Source organism: Mirounga angustirostris, unplaced genomic scaffold (genome assembly GCF_029215605.1).
Source record: "Mirounga angustirostris isolate CCGP_5_RB_7025 unplaced genomic scaffold, mMirAng1.0.hap1 SCAF_14, whole genome shotgun sequence".
Classification (NCBI taxonomy): domain Eukaryota; kingdom Metazoa; phylum Chordata; class Mammalia; order Carnivora; family Phocidae; genus Mirounga; species Mirounga angustirostris.
Genome location: NW_026991722.1, coordinates 81,804,990 through 81,827,984, shown reverse-complemented (window position 1 = coordinate 81,827,984; position 22,995 = coordinate 81,804,990). Strand labels below are relative to the sequence as shown.

The window sequence follows — 22,995 nt, the reverse complement described above, 5'->3', positions numbered from 1 at the left end:
GCAGAATTTGGCAGGACAGCGTGACTGGCGCCTCTGAATGTTGGGAACTTGGCTCTGAGGCCCCCGTGCCCTGCGCCTCAGCATCCTTTCTCTCCCCACAGGGTGGGGGTGGGGCTGGCTTTCCCACCCCCCAGGTCCTCCTCTTCCGCTTCCTGCTTAGTGTCCTTTCACAGTTCCCAACTGTGTCTTTTTGCAGAGACCCAGCACCGAGAGAAGAAGCTTGATGCTGTGGATGATGGGAAGTTGGTGAAGCCCTTGGGTGGTGACCTGGTGCTGGACCGCCTTTTCCTAGACGTCATTTAACATCTGAGAATAATTGCAGAGAATAGACATCCTCCAAGTAGTCACTTTCCTATGCAAAAGAGACTCCGCAACAATAACTTACTTCTAGCCAGTTAGTGAGATAACATAAACCTAAAAAACTCACCCCAGTGCCCATAGAAAGCACGTCATATGTGCTATTACTATGCGTATGACCCCTTGGAAAGTCATAGAAAAGCATGAGGATCCTGCATCTGGGCACTGGTGGGGAGTCTGAGACAAACACCGTTCCTGCAAAGAGACCCTCTCCCACCTCCCGCCGCCCCTGCCTGGAACTAGCCCCAGGCAGGCTGCATGCTGGGGAGTATTTTCATACCCCCTCACCGCCTGAAGACAGCCAGGGTGTCACCAGGCAGATAAATGTGCTCATCCTCTCCCGCTGAAATTGCCACGTCCGGCGTGGAGCGTCGATGATTTATTTACCAGTGACAGCTCTGCTCTGGGGTGGAAGTGCCCTGGTTTGCTGAGTGGTTCATTCATTTGTCTTTGTTGGCAGTGCAAGCCCGTGGGATCCCCATCTCGGCTCCCACCAATGCCTTATTTCTTCCGTATCTTGCTGCTCACACTGAACGGGGTAGGCATGAGGGGCTCGTGGTGTGCTTTGCCTTCTCACCCGCAGAAGCATCCTTTTGGGTATGCTTTGGGTGGGGTGGTCCCGGGGGATGATGCTGGAGGTGGAGGGAGGCCTTATGTGGAATCAGAGAAACCACATCTTACAATCATGGACCTTTTTTTTTTTTTTTTTAATATTTTATTTATTTATTTGAGAGAGAGAGAAAGAAAGAGAGAGCACATGAGAGGGGGGAGGGTCAGAGGGAGAAGCAGACTCCCTGCCGAGCAGGGAGCCCGATGCGGGACTCGATCCCGGGACTCCAGGATCATGACCTGAGCCGAAGGCAGTCGCCCAACCAACTGAGCCATCCAGGCGCCCTCAATCATGGGCCTTTTTAAGATGCCACAGGAATCAGATTGCTCTGGGCTCAAATGCTGTCTCTGCTGTTTATTAGTTGTATGGCCTCAAGCGAATGGCCTGACCTCTCTGATCCTTGAGTTCCTCATCTGTTATGAGGGAATAATAACACCCATTTCCCCGCTGTCTGGTGAGGATAGAATACTTAAAGCACCTGACACGTAGTAAAGTGAGGCTGACATATGTAGGAAGTTCTTAATAAAAGGCAGCAATTATTCCTATCTTTATCCTCATTATTATTCCCCTGGGCTCAGAACAGCTCCCTGGAGAAGGAGGGAGTGTTCCCTTCAGGCTTTTGAGATACCAGAGCTGGAAGCAACTTAGAGGAAGAGCCAGACAGCTGGGTTGAAGCTCTGACTTCCTACCCTTTCTCTGTGTGAGATCTTGAGGCCAGGTACTCTGAGCCTCTGTGTTACCACCTGTCAAATGGAAAGTAGCTGGCTACAAGGGCATTCTGTGAAGATCGATTTTCTTCTCCCCTCGTTACTCGAAAAATGCTTTCCGATTTACAAAGGGTCCGGATCCTCATTATCTGATGCGTATACTCATCAGGGACACTCCAGTCCCTGATTCATGAATAGGGAAACAGAGGCTAAGGAAATGCAGCAACGGGTCTCAACTCATATTCATTCATTTAACAAATATTTATGGAGTGCCTACTGCACACCAGCTGCTGTTTTAGGTGCTTCGGATAGATTGATGAATAAGACAGGCAAAAAATATCCCTGTCCTCACAGAGCTTACATTCTAGGGGTACAACACAGGTAACAAACAATGGAAATAATAAATACAGAAATTATAGAGCATGTTAGCAAGTGATAAGTCTTATGGGAAAAATAGATCGCGACAAGGGGGCTCAGGAATGATGGATGAAGGGGGAAGCCTGCAGTTTTAAAGAGGGTGTTCAGGATGAGCCTCATTGAGAAGGTGACAGCTGAGCAAACGTTTGAAGGAGATGAGAGTGTCAGCCACACAGATGGAGGAAGAGCCTCCCAGGCAGAGACAATTGCATGTGCAAAGGACCTGAGGTGGCAGGCTGTGTGCCTGAGGTGTTCACGAACAGAAAGGGGTGCAGTGGGGAAAGTGGGAAGGGATGAGGTTGAAGGGCCACAGAGGGAATGCAGTGTGTGTACGGAGAGAATCCTTTAGGGCTTTGTAGCCATAATAAGGACAACAGCTTTTACTCTGAATGAATTAAGGAGTTATAGGAGGGTTTGAGTAAAGCCAAGCCATGGTCTGAGTAATATTTTCCCAGGATCACTCTGGCTGTTGTGGCTGAATTGACTGTGAGGTATCCATCTGCAGATGGATGTATAAACAAAATGTGGTCTATCCATACAGGAAGATATTATCCAGCCATAAAAAGGAAAGATGTTCAAACACCTGCTACGACATGGACAAACCTTAAGGACATGACGCTTAGCAAGAGAAGTCAGATACAAAAGGACAAATACTGTATGAGTCCACTTTTATGAGCTGTATAGAGTAAACACATTCACAGAGATGGAAAGTAGGTTAGAGATTCCCAGGAACCGGGGGAGGGAGGAATGGGGAGTTTTGTGCTTAATGCCTACAGAGTTCCGTTTGCAGTCATGAAAAGGTTTTGGAAATAGCAGCGATGGTTGCACAAATTGTGCATGTCATCAATGCCACCAAATCGTGCACTTGCAAACAAAGGGTTAAATCGTAAATTCTATTATATATGCTATTTACTGCCATGAACATAGTTTTTAAAAATTGACTGTGGGGGGGGCGCCTGGGTGGCTCAGTCGTTAAGCGTCTGCCTTCGGCTCAGGTCATGATCCCAGGGTCCTGGGATCGAGTCCCGCATCGGGCTCCCTGCTCTGCCGGGAGCCTGCTTCTCCCTCTCCCACTCCCCCTGCTTGTGTTCCCTCTCTCACTGTGTCTCTCTCTGTCAAATAAAAAAAAAAAAATGACTGTGGGGACAAGGGTGGAAGCGGCCTCAGCTGTAACATCCGTGGGCTCAGATCAAGGTGGAGGCAGAAGAGGCGAGAGGTGCTCAGATGCCGGCTACACTTGGGAGTTACGAATTTCCTGACAAGCTGTGGAGCCAGTGGTTCCCAAAGCCATGTTGGAACCTGGGTCTCTGGAACCTTCCCGAGAACCCCAGGATCATATAACGAGCGTTTTTTGCTCACTGCAGGTCACGCCCTTCCAGCCACCCAAGGCTTCCTGGTTCTGGTGGCCCAGCTAGGACCATGTCTTGGAGTCCTCTGGTCCTTCGGGGCACATGGTGGTAGCTACGCAGAGTGGAGGCTCTGGGCTGGAGCCCTTGGGGACGTCAGCGCCCCCCAACCACCTCCCCATCCTGGGCTGGCGCCACCTGTCCTGCCCTGGAGTCTCAGCGCCGAGTTGGCAGGTCCCCTCTGTTTGCTGCATCCCTCTGGTCGTCTAGGAGATTAGCTCCAAGGTCATGAGCCCAGATCAGGAACTGGGTGGAGTAAGGTGGAGCAGATGAGCTCATGAGCAACACTGTTGCTGTTTGCACAGGGGACCTTAGTAACTGGCCAGACAGAGTTTGGCCCAAATCTTGCTCCTCCTGAATTCGAGCACCATGGACAGGGGATCCTGGGGGACTGAGCGTGGGTTATGGGCTCTGACAGTCTGGGGTTCAGGTTCCAGCTCTGCTCTCCTACGTCCTGTGTCACTTTGGGCAGATTGCTTCCCTTCTCTGATTCCCCGTTTCCTCCCATTGGGGTGATATTACCCACAGCCGGGACTTCTAAAGGTTAAGTGGTAAGCAGATGAATGAATGTTGGAAAGTGACCACAGCTAGACAAATAGGGCTCATATGACAGAAGATGCCTGAGTATGGACAATGCCTGGTGACCGGCTGACAAGGAGGGGTATATACTGACGCCACGTTCTAAAGTGGCAGAGAAAAGGAGGGAGCAGTTTGCAAGAAGAGAGACTGAATTCTTTTTTGCACATGTGGAGCTTGAGAAGCCCCTGCATGGAGATGCCCAGGAGGCATTTGCATGCAGCTCAGGATTGCTGATCTGGGCCAGAGAGAGGGATTGGGGGTGCTAGCTTAGACAAGACGGCTAGTGGAGCTTTGGGATGTGTGTGATGATCCCAGGGAGATGCATGGGGAGCTTAGGACAGGGTTCCCAGCACCACTGCATTCATGGGATGGTTCCAGGAGACAGAGGATCAAAGGAAGAGGTGGGAAGACTTGCCCGGGGTCCCAGAAGGAGTCATTCGTTGAGCTGGACTGGATGTCCAGGTGTCACCTTACAGGTGGCAGGGGAGATGTCACTTGGCCCACCATCTGTCCCTCTCCTTCTCTCTGTCCTTCTCCCTCTCTCACTATAATAGCAGCTGGTGTTTGTCATTTTCAAGGGAAAGAAATAGACTTTACCTAAGTTATGGGAAAAGGATGTGGTATAGCTCATATAATTGAGAGGAAAGCTAAGCACTGGACCCCCAGGAAGGACAGGAATGGGGCCGCTCCAGGGATCTAGAAAGTAAGAAAAATGAACATCTCTTCAGGGTACTGTCACTGGGATGAATCAACTCAGGTACTTTCCATCCCTGAGGCTCTGCAGAAGTTTCAAATTCCCACGAGGGAGGCCCTGATGGCTGTAGCTTGGGACAGGGCCCTCTGATGGAAAAGCCCCGTGAAGCCGCACATAATGGTGAGGATACCCCAAAGACATATGCAGGGGCTGAGACGAAAGAGACCCGGATGCTGCCAGGGAGAAGCCATAGGTATGCACCCCTGGGACCTGCACAGGGCTCTCCGGGGCTCTCCAGGGCTTCCGAGATGGGGCTCAAAGGGCATCCCCGGAGGAGGCGAGACTTGAGCACAGATGATGTGATTGGGCAACCTGATTCATTCATTCATTCATCACTACCCACTTACGCCTGGCAGGATCCCAAAGGGATGCGACAGAAGGTGGGACAGGATAGCTTTAACGAGAGGAGGAAGAGCAAAGTAAGACCTTAGCCATTCAGATTAGTAATTAGGGACAGGGCGGGGTGGTTAGGGGAGGGTGTCCACACGGCCTGTCTTTTTATATGCCAGGAATTGTTTTAAGTATTTTACATATCTTAACTCATTTATTCCTCACAGCAGCTCTGCAAAGCATTCCCTCCTCACCCCTATGTTGTTGCCCGAGAGTCTGAGGCACAGAGAAGTTAAGACGTTTGCCCAGGGTCACCCAGCTAGTAAATGATGGAACAGAATTCAAAGCAGGGCAGCCCTGCTCTGCAATGTGTGCATGATTGTTTCACTCTACCACCCTGCAAATGCCCTGTGGTAGGAGAGGAAGGGAAATCTGCGTCAGGTGATCTATTCCATCAAAGTGTCTCTTAGGAGAATCAAATCCTAGATTTAACCACTCGGTTTCCTTTTTTTTTTTTTTTTGGTCTCAAAGGCAATACATTCTTTATGCAGAATATTTGGAAAACCCAGAAATGCACAAAGAAAAAAAAAAACTCGGAACACCCACCTTCTTTAGAAAAATAACAACTTTAATGCAAATTTATAACAACGGAACAACCGAAATGCAGCTGCGATTTTATATTTCTTATAAATGGGTGATCACACATACTGATTACGTGAGGCCAGCTTTTCTCTTGTACTGCTTCTGTGACATTAAATCATCTTCAGGAGCATGACAGTTAACGGCTGCATACTCTTTTCCCATTGTACGGAAGCACCATCCTTTGTCCGGCGAACCCCATACAGTCGAGCCGTTTTGTCATTTCCAATTCTGTGTGAGTATAAATGCAGCAGATGCTGGCAGCAGTCTGCTCAGATTTAACCATCTGTGCACACCCCCCCTGGCTTCTGGGTGGGTTTGTATCTGTGACTCTTCTTTGCAGAACCACCCGGGGGCTCCTAGAACCACTTTGCCCATAGGATCAGAGAGCTTGATGCCTGCATTGCCCCCTGCTTCCATCCCTAGGGCAGACCTTAGCCAGTGGGTGCCGGCATGGAAGAATGAAAGCCCAGATCCCTTGACGAGGTTGGAACACCTTCTGATCCGCTCTCCGTTCCTTTACGGGGCTGTTGACCCATAGCCTGTAGAGGAAGTGATGTAGTACCATTTTCAAGGCCAGATCACAAAAGACATGACAGACGTGCCTCCGTCTTAACGCTGTTTCTGGGATCCCTTGCTCCAAGGGAAGCTGGCTGCCATGTCACGAGGACATTCAACCAGCCCCCCTTTCCAGAAAGGCCTGCGGGGCGAGGGCCAGCGGTGTCCGTCCCACAGCCATGAGAGTGAGCTCGGAAGCAGACCCTCCAGCCCCGGTCAAACCTTCAGATGACCGTACCCCTGGCTGACATCTTGATGCCATGTAATGAGACACTCAGACCGAACCACTCCGCTGAACTCAGGTGAATTCCTGAAACTTCCAAACTGTCCAGTAGTATGTGTGGTTTCAGGTCAGTGCGTGTTAGGGTTCATTTGTGATGCAACCAGGGCTCGCAGTGACGCCTTCCCTTTGCGGGGTCACGATGCACGTGGGCAGACTAAAGAAGGATGTTTAAGTGGGTCTACCCTGGCACTTTCCAAAATTACTTGACCACAGAACCCACCCCCGCTCCCTTTTCTTCTTATGGAACTCCCTTTGGGAGCTGCCAATCTAGTGTGAAATCTTGGACATCCCCAGAGAGTCTCAATTTCTGTCACTTCCGCAAAGACATGATCTGTCCTCCAAACTGTGTCTGGGCCGGCTCAGCTCTGAGCGTCTTGCGGGCGCGTGTGTGCGCACAAGCATGCCCAGCTCTTGGCGGTGAGCTCTGTCATCCTGTCTGCTGTGGATCTTATAAGCTGTCACAGTTAGAACCAGAACAAGCCAGTCTGTCACGCAGCTCAGACAGAGCACAAACAGGCGTACGGAGAATGAAACCGTCCCGTGATAGCGGGTCACGAGGCATCGTTTCCAAGACAGCTGGCCTCGGCTCTCCTCTGCTCCCCCCGCTTTCCTGAGCTGCTGAGGTGGGGTCTTCTGCAGTTTCCAAACTTTCTGCTCCTCTTCCCAGCCACCCCTCTGGGGGACATTCAGGGTGGCAATGAATGAGTCCCACTTTAGAGATGAAGAAACAGAGGATTAAGGGCTCTGGTTTTTTGTTTTTTGTTTTTCCTAAGTCACACATCTACTTGAACCCATGCATTATTCCCTTTGCCAGAAACAATCCTTCCCACCCCACCTGCTCCCTGGCTTAGTGACACAGTGGGCCGGCACCAGTCTGCCTGAGTTTAAAACTGTCTTAGTGACTCCGCCACTTGCCAGCTGTGGGACCTTGGGAACATTTCTGGATCACTGCAGTTTGGCTACAGGTTAAATGGAACAAGGGCTGTGAAGAGCAGAGACAATAAACATTGGATAACACTATTAGTATTAATACTAGTCCTTCGGGTTTCAACTTGGACACCACTCAGGGCCTATCTGCCCTCTGGGCTCCTCCAGGGGAGCCCCTGTCCCCCTGCCCAGCCCTCCGGTGGTTCCTAACCCTGGCTGCAAATGAGAATCCCCTGGGGAGCTTTTAAAAAATAGCCCTGCCCAGGCTCCACCCCAGACCAATAACATCAGAATTTCCCGAAGTATTTCTATAATTTTTTTTTAAGATTTTATTTATTTTTCTGAGAGAGAGAGAGAGAGAGCACAAGCAGGGGGAGTGGCAGAGGGAGAGGGAGAAGAAGGGTCCCCACTGAGCAGGGAGCCCAATGCAGGGCTGGATCCCAGGACTGTGGGATCATGACCTGAACTGAAGGCAGATGCTTAACCAACTGAGCCACCCAGGCATCCCATCTTGAAGTATTTCTAGAGCATGAGCTTACCCTTACCCTTCCCTCGGGCCAGTGAGGGGTGCTGGAGGCTGGGTGTCGGGGCTCCAGCCTAGGAGAGAATCCCCACACCTCCATTGGGCACCTGATGGGGAAGAGCGTGAATCCAGCCAAGCAGCATTGCCCACCTTGCATCTGTCCCCAGTTTCCAAGTCTTCCAGGGAGGGTAATGCTATAGTCCACCGTCAGCGGGTTCTTGGCCCCCTCCCTCCCTCCCTGTTCTCTTAAAAAGAAAAAAAAATGAACCCTGTCCACGGTTTTGCAGGTGATGACAATAGCTGATATTCTGAGCACTTGCCATGCCCTAGGGACTGTGAGGACAGCTGAGGGGCTACAACCAGCCTCCTCTTTCATTAAAAATGGCATAATTCAGATTTCAAAGTTGTTTTTTCCTGGGGTACAATAACAGGTTCCTTCTTGGGCCGGGGGTGGGCCTGGCCACTAAGATTACGGAGATGTGGTGTCCCGTTACCTCTAGACCTCTGATAATGGAAAGCGAAATCCCTTCAGTGCCCCTAATTTCTTTTTTTTTTAAGTACATTTTTAAAAAAAGATTTATTTATTTATTTATTTGAGAGAGCGAGAATGAGAGAGAGAGAGAGAGAGTACATGACAGGGGGGAGGGTTAGAGGGAGAAGCAGGCTCCTCGCCGAGCAGGGAGCCCGATGCGGGACTCGATCCCGGGACTCCAGGATCATGACCTGAGCCGAAGGCAGTCGCTTAACCAACTGAGCCACCCAGGCACCCCCAGTGCCCCTAATTTCTGCCAGTCGGAGACACTGGGGACTCGGAGGCAGGTGCTGGGAAAGTGTCCATAGCACGTGCAGACTCCAGACTCTCCAGTGGCTCAGTAACCCACCATGGGTCCCTGGAAGACCCTGGACTCAGTTGTTCAGGAGGGGCTGGATTTTCTGGAGGGACCCTCCACTCCTTACTTATTTTGGACTGTATTAGCACCAATGGGTTGAGCACTTCACACACACACACACACACACACACACACACACACACACACGTTCATCCTCATCTTAGCCCCGCATCGCCATCACCCAATTTTGTGGATAAAGAAATGAACACTTGCAGAGGTCAAGTGACAAGGTCACATAGGTCACACGCAGTGGTGAGCAGCAGAGCTGGGGTCAGAACTCAGATTCCTGCTGGCCCCACTGCTTCCTGATCTCAGAGCCCATGCTCAGTCCTGCCCTGGGACCTGCTATTTTCTTCTTGCCCGTGACCCCACTACACCCACAGGGCAGATCCCCACGTCTGTCTTCTTCTCCAGGGTCTAGTGCAGTAACTGATACAGAGTAGGCTGGGCAGGGCGGGATGATATTCCAAACCTTTAACAACAGGTAGGGCCGGGGCCCTGACTATTCAGAATGGCCACGGGTCCAAAGGCACCCCCTTATTCCCAGGGGGACTGGCAGGGCAGGGGAGGTATCTATGTTTTGGAATGTAGGTTTTATTATTATTCAGTTATGGCCGGGCCGAAAGATGAGGAGAGATGACTGCCACTGAAAAAAATAGCCTGTTATACTTACAGATCCCAAGAAGAGAGGGCTCGCCACGTTGTGGGGGGGCCACATTGTGGGGGGCCACGTTGCAGGGGGGCCACGTTGCAGGGGGCCACGTGGAGAAGCACGAGAGGCAGTTAAGAGGCAAAGGGAATAGGCAGAAATGTAAGCAGGAGCTTTGACCGTGGTTTCTGCAGGAAGGAACAGGTGAGGCAGGTTAGGCAGGTTTAGGATTGGCTGGATTGAATAATTTCAGCCAGTTTTGGGGCACAGGGGCTGTCTCCCAGCGTCTGGCACCTGACCTTGGATGATCAGGGGAGGTGGATAGTAGCTCAGAGAGTTAAGAGTGTGATGAAGAAGGTGGTTGGAGTGTGGTCTCTGGATCGGTTGCTTTTCCTATGAAAAGTGTGCCTGCAGGTGAGTCCTTTACTATGTCTAGGAATTAGCCAAGCTTGGGAGGGGCGGTCCCTCCAGGGCCACTAAGCCCCCACGTGATCAAAACATCAGACTAAAAAGACATGCTTAATACAGGCAAGGACAATAGGGTCACCTTGGAGGCTCAGGCGGTGTTATATTTATCAAGTGATAAATACTGAAGTATTTCAATATTTGGACACCTGGCACCAACGTACCTGGGCATACAGTTGAATGGGGGCCGAGCCTGAAGAAAGGCACTCAAGTAAATATACCTTGCGCTGCTCGATTGGGGGGCTGGGCCTACAGTCTCCCCCCCTCCCCATGTCCCAGTTATCCTTGGAGAATGGCTACAGTGATGCTGTTGTACGTGGCCACCCTTCCCTTTCCCTCAGGAGCCTCCCAAGTAGCTCACATCTGCTTGCACCCGGGAAGCCTGGAGCTGGGGGTCAGGTGGATTGACCCTGCTGCAGACAAGGTGACTCAGCCAGCCCTCAGCAGCCAGACAGCAGCTCCCACAGCCGGCCTGGAGCCTCCCACCCCTTCTGAAAACTCCCGGGCTCAGGACAGTGGGTGGGGAGGGACCTCCCAGCAGCCCCACACCCTGCCAGTTCCAGGTGTTGGCTCATTTAAGAGACAGTATTGATTTTCACATTATGATGCACAACTCGTGATGCACCCCCAGGTGGGGGGTGGGGGGAGGGAGAAGCCAGCCGCTGATTCCCGGAATTTATTTCGAGACACATTAATTTGTTTCTTCCCTTCAAGGTCAAATCAAGGCATTTCCATACATCACCATTAGTAGCCACTGGCTGGCAGGCAGTTGGGAGGGGGCAGAGGGGGCAGCGAATAAGAAGTTCTGGGGAGCTGGGTCAAGGGAATGGGGTGGGGAAGCAGGCTCCCCGGCACTCAGTGTCCCAGCATCATCACGCAAGTGAGGGCACAGGAGCAATACTCTTGGTTGGAGATCTCCTGCGAAGGGCCGAGTCACCTATTTTGATGACAAGGCTTGTGTGTTTAAGCTGGAAGCGCTCAGAACCGCAAGGAGCCAGGTTTCTGGGATTTGAGATCGTGCCTTTGGCCTAATTTCCCAGGGTGACCCACACTCACCATTCAATCGTTCAAGGCATATTATTATTTGATGTACCAAACATTGCACTTAGCCCAGAAGACGCACAGGATGGGCTCGCCACTCTCCCCACTCGGGGGCTCACCATCCCTAAGCCCAGAAGTGGCAAACAAGGAAATCATAGCTTTGTTCTCCTCTCTCTCTCTCAGCTGACCCTCCCAGTGTAAAGACACGGATCCGACACCCAGCACAATGCTTCACACCTGGTGGATGCCCCATAAATATTTTGTTGAACAAACATCAAATGGGTAGGGATTTTCCCCCTTGAATGATTCCTCCTCTCACCCTTGAAAACAGGGCAGTCAAGGTCAGTTGGGTTTTTATGATTGTTATGATTTCTTCTGCTGCACAGATACCCAAGCTGTTACATGGTGTGCTGCATGGGGACGAGGGTGAGAGGGGGCGCTGGCCACCCTGGTGGGAATCTGAGCTGGAACCCGAAACAATGAGCCAGTGAGGAGGGTCAGAGAGTAATCGTGGAGAGAGAGAACAGCGTGTCGAAAGTTCTGGTAGCAAGAGAGGACTTGTCTGGTTGGAGGAACAGAGGGGAAGCTGGGTGGGGCTGGAGGGTGAAGGTAGGGGGTTAAGGTAGGGTGGAGAGAGACAGCCTGAGGACAGATCCCATAATGCCTTGCAAATCTCACAAAGAAGCTTGTACTCAATCCTTCCGACAGTGGGGAACCATGAAAGGATTTTAAAAGGGACATACCTTTCATCTGGGCTCCTGTGTTTTCTTCTGCCAGTGAGGCCCCTCCCCATCCCTCCCCCTACTTACTCAAGTGCTGCAACCCTGTCCATCTTCAAGTCTGAAAGGAGCGCCCCCCCTTTCTGATAAGCCATCATCCCTACCCCCACCCCTCTGCAAAGCTCCAACTTGAAATACCATCTCTCTTTTCTTCCCACAAGGTGAATGGACTCACTGACGCCACGCTTACGTTTTCTTTGTTGAGAGAAAAGCAGAACAAGGTCCTATTTCATAGTAAGTCTGGAGTCAGATTTCCTGGGCCCCTTGCTTACCAGGTGTGTGATTTGGGGCAGTGCCCTTAACCCTTCTGTGCCTCAGTTTCCTTATCTGTCAAGTGGAGGTGAGAGCTGAACATACCTCAGAGAATTGCCGAGCAATGGAACTGAGCAGACACATGAAACCCTAGCGTGGTGTCTCGTATGTGGAAGGAGGTAAGTGAGGGACAGGCCTGCCTTTATCTGCCTGTTCCTGTTATGGATCTGTGAGCTCCTATGGGCAGAAATGGTGGCTCATTGTTCACTACATCCTTGGCTTCTAGCACAGGACCCAGCAAGTAAGTGTTCAGGAAATAGTCACTGACTTCTGCTGTCAATTTGGGCGTTTAGAGATGCCCTTGCCTTTGCAGCCCAGAAGCCCCTCATGAACTCTTCCAAAAGCAAATGTCCAGGTTCAAGTTCTGCTGTTATCCTGTGACTCACCAAAGCCGCTTAGCATCAGCTTCTTCATTGTAAAATCAATGTCTACTTCTTAGGGTATCATGGGGGTTAAATGGGATTGGCTCCAGGGATAGAGCATGTGGCCCAGTTTGGTCAATGAGATAAAAGGGAAGTCTTCTAAGAGTGTCTGGAAAAGATCTTGCTCATTGATAAAAGAGAAAGCCAGATGAGAAGACTCTTTTACCCCTGCCTTCTCTTCCTGTACATTGTCATATGAAGATGGGATGACTGGAGCTGCTGCAGCCATATTGCAAACATGAGGACAGATCTTTTAGACTTGTCAGAGATGGCAGAGGAGAAAGATCTCTGGGCTCTTGGTGGCGTACAAACTGAAAAAAACTCTGAAATCGCTCATCTCTAAACTTCTTGTAAAGTTAGACAATAGATGTTTATGTCATTTAAACCACTATTTGTTGCGTATCATTATTTGTAGCTACAAGTATTCCTAATTGATATCAGCTCTCTCAGTGGTATAGCATTTAGCATTCCCCATCAAAAGAAGCACACAAGGCTAAGAACATCAGCTCTTTTATTATTATTATTATTTACTGTTATTTCCCCCCCAAACAACAGCACAATTCAAATAACAATGACACACAAGTCCCACTCATATACATAATACCACTAGCCTGCCTACCAGTCTGTCTGGCCTTTGCTTGGTTCCTGGTGGAGCTGTTTGGAGACAGCCCCCTCTGTAAAAATCCCAAATTGGACATAGGAGGCACAAGAAGCGGGGGAGGGGGAGCACTTTAGGCAGAGAATGAATGGGCTTCCAGAGTCCTCAGGGAGTGCCAACTTGGGAACATGCTATATAAACGCTTGGGTGAAGAGCAGAAGGCACTGTTTTCGTGTGGCTGTTGGATAAATCCCATATGGGGGGTAAGACCTAGCTATCCCCCTTTGTAGGCCAGCGCTGCAGAAACATAGTAGAGTGAGCTAATGGGCTCCATCCAGCAAACCATGGGGCAGGCATGGAAAGTGGGAACCCAGAACAGGAATCTGGGTGACAGGGAGGTCCCCAGAGAGAAGCAATCCTTGCATTCGCTGCAAGGGAAGACACAGTGTGAAATGTCATGTCCCCTTCTGTTCTGCAACTACAGAATGGGCAACATTTTCGTCATGAGAGAAAAGGGAAAGAAAGAAAATCTCCCAGCATTTTGGCTTCAGGCAACTGAGCATGGCCTGCCAACTGCGCCATCCTATGGAAACACCTACTACTACTACCCTATCCAGGGAGTCGGTGGTCAGGCCACCCTGCAACCCCCCCCCAACATTTTAGTCACACTAAATCTACGAATTCAGCTCAAGTCGTGTACCCAGGAATCAGAGAAGCCCTGGGGTTGGGGAGGGGAAAAAATGGGCCAAGACTGGGGTCTCAGGAACAGGTGACTTCCTGGCTGTCTTGGGGAAGCTCATTGTTGAAATTGCTCTCTCCAAATGGTGAGTAAGGGGGGACCTGGGGAGCTTCGATGATCAGCAGGCCCTCTGGGGAAAGCGAGGCAAAGACTGTCACAGGATCCACCTCTGCGGGAAGCCTAGGAGAAGCACAAGATACTATTCATGTACTATGTTTCTTTTTCTTTTTTTTTTTTTTTAAAAGATTTTATTTATTTATTTGACAGAGAGAGACACAGTGAGAGAGGGAATACAAACAGGGGGAATGGGGGAGGGAGAAGCAGGCTTCCCGCTGAGCAGGGAGCCCGATGCGGGGCTCGATCCCAGGACCCTAGGATCATGACCCGAGCCGAAGGCAGACGCTTAACGACTGAGCCACCCAGGCGCCCCTGTACTATGTTTCATATAGCTTAAACAAACTTCTGTGCATCTGGAAGGACGTAGCTTTGATACAAATTTAGGCTTTGAGGGCATAGACACTGGGTTTGAGGCCTGGCTCTGCCCCTCTCTAGCTGGGCAGTCTTGGGAAGGTCACTCAATTGCTCTGAGTTTATGCCCTCCTCTGCAAATGGAGACAGCAATATAAAACTTGTATACCATAGTATTTGAAGACAGAGTCTGAACACGCCTTGCAAATGGTAACATGGTGTTCCAACAGTTAACTTACAAGATCACTGTGGCCCAGATGTTTGGCCTTTGGTTGAGGTCTTCGCCCACATGGGACCGGCTGCTGGCAGAAATGGCCCGCACCGCCATCCCGTTATAAAATGCAGGGAAGGCGGTAACTCACAGCAGGTAACACACTTTCATCTGCCATGTGCCTGCCGCAAGGGCTTTCCTACAGGACGCGTTACTGATGAGTTTAGGATGGAACAGGCCGGCCACCGGGCAACATTCTCTCTGATGCTTAGAATAAGCCTTGGGGCACAGCTGAAGTCTCTCTTAACAGGTCGTAACTGCTTTGTTCCCCAAACACATTTATAGGAAGTGACCTGTAGAACTTTATAAAGAGCCCAGAGTGGTTCATAGGTAGGAATTAATATGCCCATTGCACAGAACATTTAGCAGAGACTTGGGGAAATCAAGTGGCAGGCTCAGTGAGTGAGAACCTCAAAGGGATTTCTGAATCCAACTCTGGTTCCAGTTCTGAAGCTATTTTTTTTTTTTTATGATTTTTTGATTGTTTTGGGTGAAAGAGACAATCTGGAACATGCTTCCTTCAACTAATTACCAGAATTGTGAGAACATGTTCATGGCCTCATTGGGATGCCATTATTAATAAAGATTATGGGGGCGCCTGGGTGGCTCAGTCGGTTGAGTGACTGCCTTCGGCTCAGGTCATGATCCCAGAGTCCTGGGATCGAGCCCCACATCAGGCTCCAGGCTCGGTGGGGAGCCTGTTTCTCCCTCTGACCTTCCCCCCTCTCATGCTGTTTCTCTCTCGCTCGCTCTCTAATAAATAAATAAATAAAATCTTTAAAAAAAAAAAAAGAAAATAAAGATTATGAAAACTATAACCTTCTGAGTACTTTCTATGTGCCAGGTAGTTCACCTGTGTGTCATCTCCTCTAGTTGTTGACAATGATCCCACCAGGCAAGTTCTGTTACTGTCTCCATTTACAGACAAGGAAATTGAGGCCAGAGAGGTGAAGTGACTTGCCCAAGGTCACACTGCTGGAAAGAAGCAGATGGGAATGGAATTGGAATCTTGGCCTCCAAAGTCAGAGCAGCTGATCATGATGTCCTATTGCCTCCCCCGGCACCAGACTTTTGAAAAAAAAGGAAGCCAGGAGGGTTGATCAGCATAGATCTTTCCACTGGTCCAGGATGGCCCTGCTTGTTAGAAATGCAGAGGTTTTGATGAAAGAACCAGGCAAGGAGGCAGACCCATTCCTGGCCAAGGCAGGATCCTTCCTGAAGGGGGTGGGGAGTTTTTGCTGTGAGTAGCAACATGTAACCACATGAGCCTCATCTACCCAGGAGACTCCTGCTAAATTAGAGCCACAGAGATTAACAAGGGACCTGCTGGGAAGGAGGGAAGAGAAAGAGGGAACTTGGGCAGTGGCCAAGTCAAACTTCTGAAGCACAGAGGAGGCCAAAAGTCTGGACCTCCCTCCCACTACCGGGGATGGGCCAACTCTGTTTAACTATTTGCATGCTAACCCATAGCACACCTGATGAAATGGGGCAGGGCCGCCGCGATCCAGAGCATGGCCTTTGCAGGCAGGCAGACCTGAGTTCGAATTCTGATTCTTCCTGACTGTGTGACTTCGGGCTAGTGAGCTAGGCTCTCTGAACCTACCTCCTTATAGGAAAAGTGGGTTAACGGTTGGTTTCTACCTCTTAAGGTAGTGCGAGAATTACACGGGATAATGAAAGCAAAAGGCTTAGCCCAGTGCCTGGGATACAGTAAGTGCTCAGTAAGTGTTAGTCGTTATGCAGTCACTGGCTGTAGGAAAACTATTCCTCTTGTATTCTCTTTCAATCCTTCCATTTGCATCCAAATGAAGGTCTCAGCTAAGTGTTAACATGACCTAAACACCTTTAGCCTCTATCCCTTGCTATTTTCTGTTTTTAACAAATAGAGAGCTGATCTAAGGCTTGGACCCTTAGGCAGACAGTGCTACCTACTCAACCGCATTTTTCTTTCATTGGATTTGTTTTATGATTACCCTCTTCAGTGAATGTTTTAGTAGGAATTTAACTTTTGCAAAAGTGACCTGATCAAAAGGAAAAGAAATCTTAAGCAAATAATAATATGGGAATATAAGCACATAAGGCAAAAAGTATTTGACGATGGTCTGTGAATGACTGCAATCTGGTCTCACCTAACCAGGTAGGAAGGCCATGGGCTTTGAAGGTGGGGAGACCTGTGTTCAAATCCCAGATCTGGCTCATTACTAGCTGTGTGACCTTTGTGGGATTCCAAAATCCCTCTGAATTTCAGTTTTCTCATGCAGAAGATGGGCTTAATAATACCCACTTCATAGGATTCTTTTAAAGGCGAAATAATATTAAACCTAACCCCCTCGTCACATGGCTCTTGACACACTGCAGATGTCAATAAAGGCAGAGCAGATACCTGGGAAGAGATGGAGCAAGGAACTAAAGTTTGCTTTGACTCTGAGCATCTTCCATTGATAATTTCCTGAGTCCCCTGCTTCCTGTCCTCCCACCCAAGTTGGGTGTGGAAAGATCCCATCTACAGTCTTGCCCTGCCCCCCAACCTGATCAGCAAATTCCAAGACCTCTTCTTCTCCCCCTCACCCAGTCAAAATGGCGCCTTTCACATGGGGATGGATGTGTTGGGAAGAATTTCCTAGCCGTGGCAAAGGCTGTAGAATCCTGCCTGGGAGGAAATCTCCAAGGATCTCAGTCTGGCTGAAGGAGCTTCCCTGTCCTCTGATGACCAGAGCTTTTCCTGGGAGAGGCAATGGAGTCTCCTGAGAGTGGGCCAGGGCCATCCTTGGTGTCTAGAGTCTGGGCAGAGCCAGGGCATCCCAGGAGGTTCCAGCTGCTCTCGTGTGACTCCAGCCTTGCAGAGTTTTTAAATAATATTAGTCCCCATGGACTGAACACTGAGTCTGGACCCCATGCTAAATGCTTTACACGCTTCCTCTCATCCCCCATCACAGCTCTGTCCATGAGGGAATGTGGGGACAGAAGCTCAGGATAGTTCAGGGAGCTGTTCCAAGTTATCCACTTTCTTTATCATGGAACCAGGACTCCCTACGTCCAGAGGAGTTTCAAAATACTTAGCAACTGGCCCAGTGGGACAATGACCCGCCAGAATGGATGGATACGTGCCACAGTGATGGAGGAGGGTGCTGGAGACCCTTTGTTTCTGGAATGTGGGGAAGCTCGGAGGGTCCTGCGGATAGGGTCAGGGTGGCCAGGCTGGCTAGGGAGGGCACTTGGGGGGCTCAGGACAATGGCTAGTCCAATATTGTAACAAGTAGCTCTGCTCAGCTGCTGGACCCCAGCTGTGCCTTGAGCAGCTTTAGGCATTTCTGTCTGGTCAAGTCACCCCAGCAAGCTGTTTCTCGGAGGCCTCGGAGATGGGGAAATCCACATTTTATAAAGATGATTAACCCCCTGACTTCTTTCCAGCTCAGTCCCTTCCCCAGCGTTGCCTTGCCTGTGACTCCATCCTGAGACCTTATTTGAGTCTCTTCCAAGAAACATCAGCTCCCCCTGCACCTTTCCCCCCACCCCCTTTCCTTTCCCCTCTCCCTCTGAGCAGCGTTTCATGTGGCTGCTATACCAGGGAGAGGTGTGGGTTTTGGGGATGGCAGGCGAGCCAGCGAGCGTGAAGAAAAACAGCCGTTTGCCTTATCAGGAAGCGTCCATGGGCTTCTAAGAACTCCAGAGGCGCTGGGCGGGTCAGGACTGGGCACATGGCAGGAGAGACAGGCCTGCCGAATCCCAAAGCTGAAAGAAGCCTCAATGCAGCCAGCACACTCTCTTCCAGCCCCGGGACATTTCTGCCAGGGCCAGGCGTGGAGTAAAGACTCAACACCACCACCAGTAATAGTCACAACAAACTGCCACTTCTGGGGACCTACTGTGCACCTCTGGAATCAACACCCACCCGATCCCTTTTACGGGTAAGGAAGGGGCATCCCTTGCTCCAGACATGAGCGTGGCACTCAGGGTTCAGGGATCGGTTGGGGGCTGTTCTAAATTCAAATCGTAAGGACTCTGGGCAGGTCTCTTCACCTCTGGGAACTCAGTTTCCCCATCATACAAGGAGGGGAATGTCTCTTCTGCCCGCAGCAGAGATTAAATGCACTGACTGGGACAAGATTTTGGGGCCAGAAGCGTACGTGGCCGAGTGCTGCCGTCTAGAGGGTGTGCGTGGGAAGAGGTGTCCCTCTTCGGCACCTTGCCGCAGGCTCCCTCCCTACGGTTGGCTTTGGTTCACTGGCCCAGCCTGGTGGTCTTCCTGGTGCTGGCATGATTCCCCCAGGCTCAGCCCTTCCCACACCCCTCAGCAAAACCTGCCCTTCACGTGTCCCAAAGTCTCAGCCTCCAAAGCCCCCCCGGGAGGAAACAGCAATGTCGGGACACCTTCCAGCTGCATGCGCTAGGGAAGGCGGCATGCTCTCCCGGTGGTGGTGGGACACTCAGAGCAAGCAACCTTCGCAAGATTCTACTGGGCATTTGGGCATCAGGGGACAGGCCCTCTTGATGGTGATGGAGATACTCCCCAGACATACCACGTGGGTCGGAGAGTGCCCCGATTTTCACGGAATCACAGGTTTGCTGTGACACCTTCTCCCCTTTAGGTGTGAGGGGTGAGCGGTGAGGGTTCAATTCCCCGCCCTGGGGCTTGTCTTGAAAGAGAGATGCCCAAGAGGGAGACACACCAGATCTCGGGTCCCAGACACTACCCACTGCTCCGCCCCCACCCTGGAAAACACACCGCCAGGGGACTTACTGGATTTTCTTTGTGAAGTTCTTGGAAACGATGCCACCTTCTTGCTGCTTCTCTTCATGTTTGCCTAGAAGGGAGCGGAATGCCACATGTAAGCATCTATGCCCCTGGACTTCAGTTAGGACTCGGGCTTGGGTTCGAATCCTGCCCCAGCCCCTGCCCCTTCCCCACCCTTTGGCTCAGGGCTCAGTCTGGAGACACCAGTTGTCTGAGCAACCTCAGCCCTTGCCCCCTAGCCAGCCCGTCAAACCCGGAGGCTAGCATCCCAGGAGGGGTGGTAGGAAAGAAGTGGGGTCACATGCTGAGGGCTGGCTTGCCACCCAGTGGGCTTTACAACGCACAGAGCCTTTCCTGGCTCTGAAGGTGGGCTTCCTTCCCCCTTGGTGACGGAGGCGGGAACTGAGGCCCAGTGATGGGTCCACAGTCACCCAGCAGGTGCACGGCAGGCCTGGGCTCTGAACCAGCTCTCCCTGAATCTACGCCAAGTGCTGGGGTCTCACGCCCCTCTTCCTGTTCCAGCTTGCAATGAGCTCTTTGAGCCACATTATCTGTACCTAAAACGGATGAATTGCCTGGAAGTAATGCTTCAATCTGCTAAAAAACAAAACAAAACAAAAACACCCAGAGTCTCCAAAGGAGGGGAGGTCTCCTTAAGAAATGACACATCAGACATCACAGATTTGAAATTCTACCTGCCCCGCCTTCCACGGGGTAGCAGGGGAGGGCAGTTCTTCTTCCTCGGGAAGGAAAAAGGTAAGATTACATGAAGGTTTGGGCCCAAACTGGCTATCACCTTGCAATTTTTATAGCAACTTCTGAGCCTCCTGGCCACTCTTCAGTCTTTTTTTTTTTTTTAATGGGGAAAGCCTCTAATTTTTCTCTCTCTCTCTTTTTTAAGATTTTGTTTATTTATTTGATATAGAGTAAGCACAAGCTGGGGGCAGGGGCAGAGGGAGAAGCAGACTCCCCGCTGAGCAGGGAGCCCGATGCGGGGCTCGATCCCAGGATCCCGGGATCATGACCTGAGCCGAAGGCAGACGCTTAACGACTGAGTCACCCCGGCGCCTCTCTAATTTCTCTTTACACACACCAGATTAGTGCCCAGTGGAGCTTTCTAGCTCCTATCTTTTATTTGTTCCTCATCTGTGGGGCCACATTTCCCGGCCAAGAACCCTCATGTGCACAGCGACACCCTTCTGAGAAGCTTTGGAATCCAGACTGTAAATAACCCTGTGGGATTTTTTTTTTTTGCAGCCCTGGTTTTTTAAAAACTGACAATTTATAGGTGATTACCTTATTAATTGCTTTTTAAAATTATTCATACTTTCTTTATTAATGACTTTGTTCTGATTGTAAGATAATACAAGGGTATCCTAGAAAATGTAGAAAATAAAGAAATAAATGATTGAAACCCCCCGACGAAACCACATTTTTGTTTAAGTTTCAGACTTTTCTTTCTATGTTACTTAGGCACGCATAAATGTTATATGGCATAGGGGTATATCATGTATTTTAGCAAATAGGATCATATTTTATGTTACGCTCAAAACTGCTATCTCTTGCTAACACATGATATTTTTCCATGTTACACCAAATATTCTTCCACCACGTGACTTTTTAATGGTTGCACAACATTCCTCTGTAGGGATACGTAAGTTCATTTAGTCACTCCCTGGCTTTTGGGCACTGAGACAGATATGTGACCTTAGAAAGAACCTATCGCACCACATTGCACCGAACACCCTTACAGCTGGATCTTTGCATCCAGCCTGATGCCTTCTTTAGGATAAATTCTAAGTTCTAGGATTTCTGAGGCTTGATCTGTATTGTTAAATGGCCCTTAGGAAAGGCTGCATCCGTTTATTCACTCACAAGGGGGGCAGAAAGTGGTACCGGATAGGAATTCGTTTTTAAACCGGAGTGTCTGGTTACCCAGAACACGCTATGCTCTGAAGGTGCTGGGAGAGTAGATTTGGACCTGCCAAGTCCATGAGTACCAACTGTCCAGCCCTAACCCAGGCCTGTGGCCAGGGGAACATTGTCTGTTCCCTGAAACCGTCCCCAGAGCCCAGGCCTCTGGAGGCCTGCTTCCCCTGGGGACCGGCCAGTGCCTCTGACTCAGCCCTTTTGCACACTTGGTGTCCTGAGAATAATAAACAATGATGATGATCAAAACAATAGCAATAACAGACTCTTACATAGCGCTTACTTGGTGTCAGCCACCCTCCCAGCCCCTGGCTACAGCTCCTTCTTTAATTTTCACAACAACCTTAGAAAGCGGGGACTTTCATTATTACCATTTTGTGGATGGGGAACGGAAGTTCAGAGAGGTTAAGTGATACGCCCAGGGTCACACAGCTTGGAAATGCTGGAGCAAAGGGATGTAGGTTTTGGACTTTCAGTCCCTGCTCTAACACTTCTTAGCACAACCCCATTCTTCTCTGAGCCTCAGTTTACTCTTCTCGAAAATGGGGATGGCAACACCTTCCTAATTATTGGGTTGCTGAGCAAATGAGAATGAGTCACAGGATTGCTTTGTAAGTTGTAAAAATGTTGTGTGAGGGTGAAGGTTTGTGGCTTATTTTGATGTCCGGGAAAGGACCGCTCCTGAAAGGCTAAGCTTGCCTGTCCACACCCTGAAAATAGGGTATTGGGGTTAGGGAGGGGAAGATCTCTGAGCAGGCACAGCTCCAAGATTTCCATAAAGAGAAGCCTGGTTGAAAATGGATGTTGCTACCGGAGGTTCATGTTGAAGCTTAATTTGCATATAATTTGAATACCTATTTATTAGGGCAGCTTAAGGATTATGAGTGATTTTTAATTTCTGATTTTGCTTTCCTATCTACATTTTCTACCGTGGAAATATTTTATTTTTGTAAACAGAAAAAAAGTAATTATGATTCTTTTTTTAAAAAAAGAACTCATCCGGAGGCCAGGGCAAGCCAGAGGCCCCTCACAGCTACTATTTTTTCAACATGCCTCAGAGAAACGTAGGTGCCAAGAAGCAGGCATCAGCACTTCGGGGAAAGGCATTGGCCCAGCTAAAGAAAGAAGGTGCTGTTTCCAGGGGAGGCGGAGGCCCTGGGATTAAGGAGAAGGGGTGGGAATAAGGCCTCTGGATTTTCCAGTTCCTTCTTGGCCAGGTCCTGGCCCAGTGGCCCATGAAGAGAATATTTCTTGGCTGGTGGCTGCAGGGTAGGAGTAGGGGTGGATAAGGCATCATGGAAAGCATCTAGTCTAGCATTTTCCAAATACTTCCCTGGAACTAGACACTCAGATGTGGTCAGATAAGACAGGGCTGCCTCCAGAGATCCACAAATTACCTAAGCAAATTCAAAGCTCTGATAAGTCCTGCAGTGAGGAGACCTGTTTATAATTTTGTTTCCTCTGGCACATCTTTAAAATTCTGGGCCACCTATCCTGCATTTCTTAGATACCTATTGATATCTTAAAATGTACCATTTGGCAAATACATACTGATTGAGTTCAACTCCTCCTAAGGAAAACTGAGGCCCAAGAGGTGGCAGGATTTG

At 49.9% G+C, this 22,995-nt stretch overlaps 1 protein-coding gene across 10 annotated transcripts in view; it reads right to left on the bottom strand.

Moving 5' to 3' along the window:
* The window catches only part of HSPB8 (heat shock protein family B (small) member 8), a 67,928-nt gene that overhangs the window by 41,569 nt on the left and 3,364 nt on the right, over positions 1 to 22,995 (bottom strand). For 4 of the 10 annotated variants that reach the window (XM_054510495.2, XM_045887533.3, XM_054510496.2 and 1 more), the window contains exon 2: positions 19,466 to 19,529. In XM_054510495.2, coding sequence (XP_054366470.1) covers positions 19,466 to 19,529 — 64 coding nt within the window. The other 6 variants (XM_064578472.1, XM_064578473.1, XM_064578470.1 and 3 more) reach the window with 6 other exon arrangements.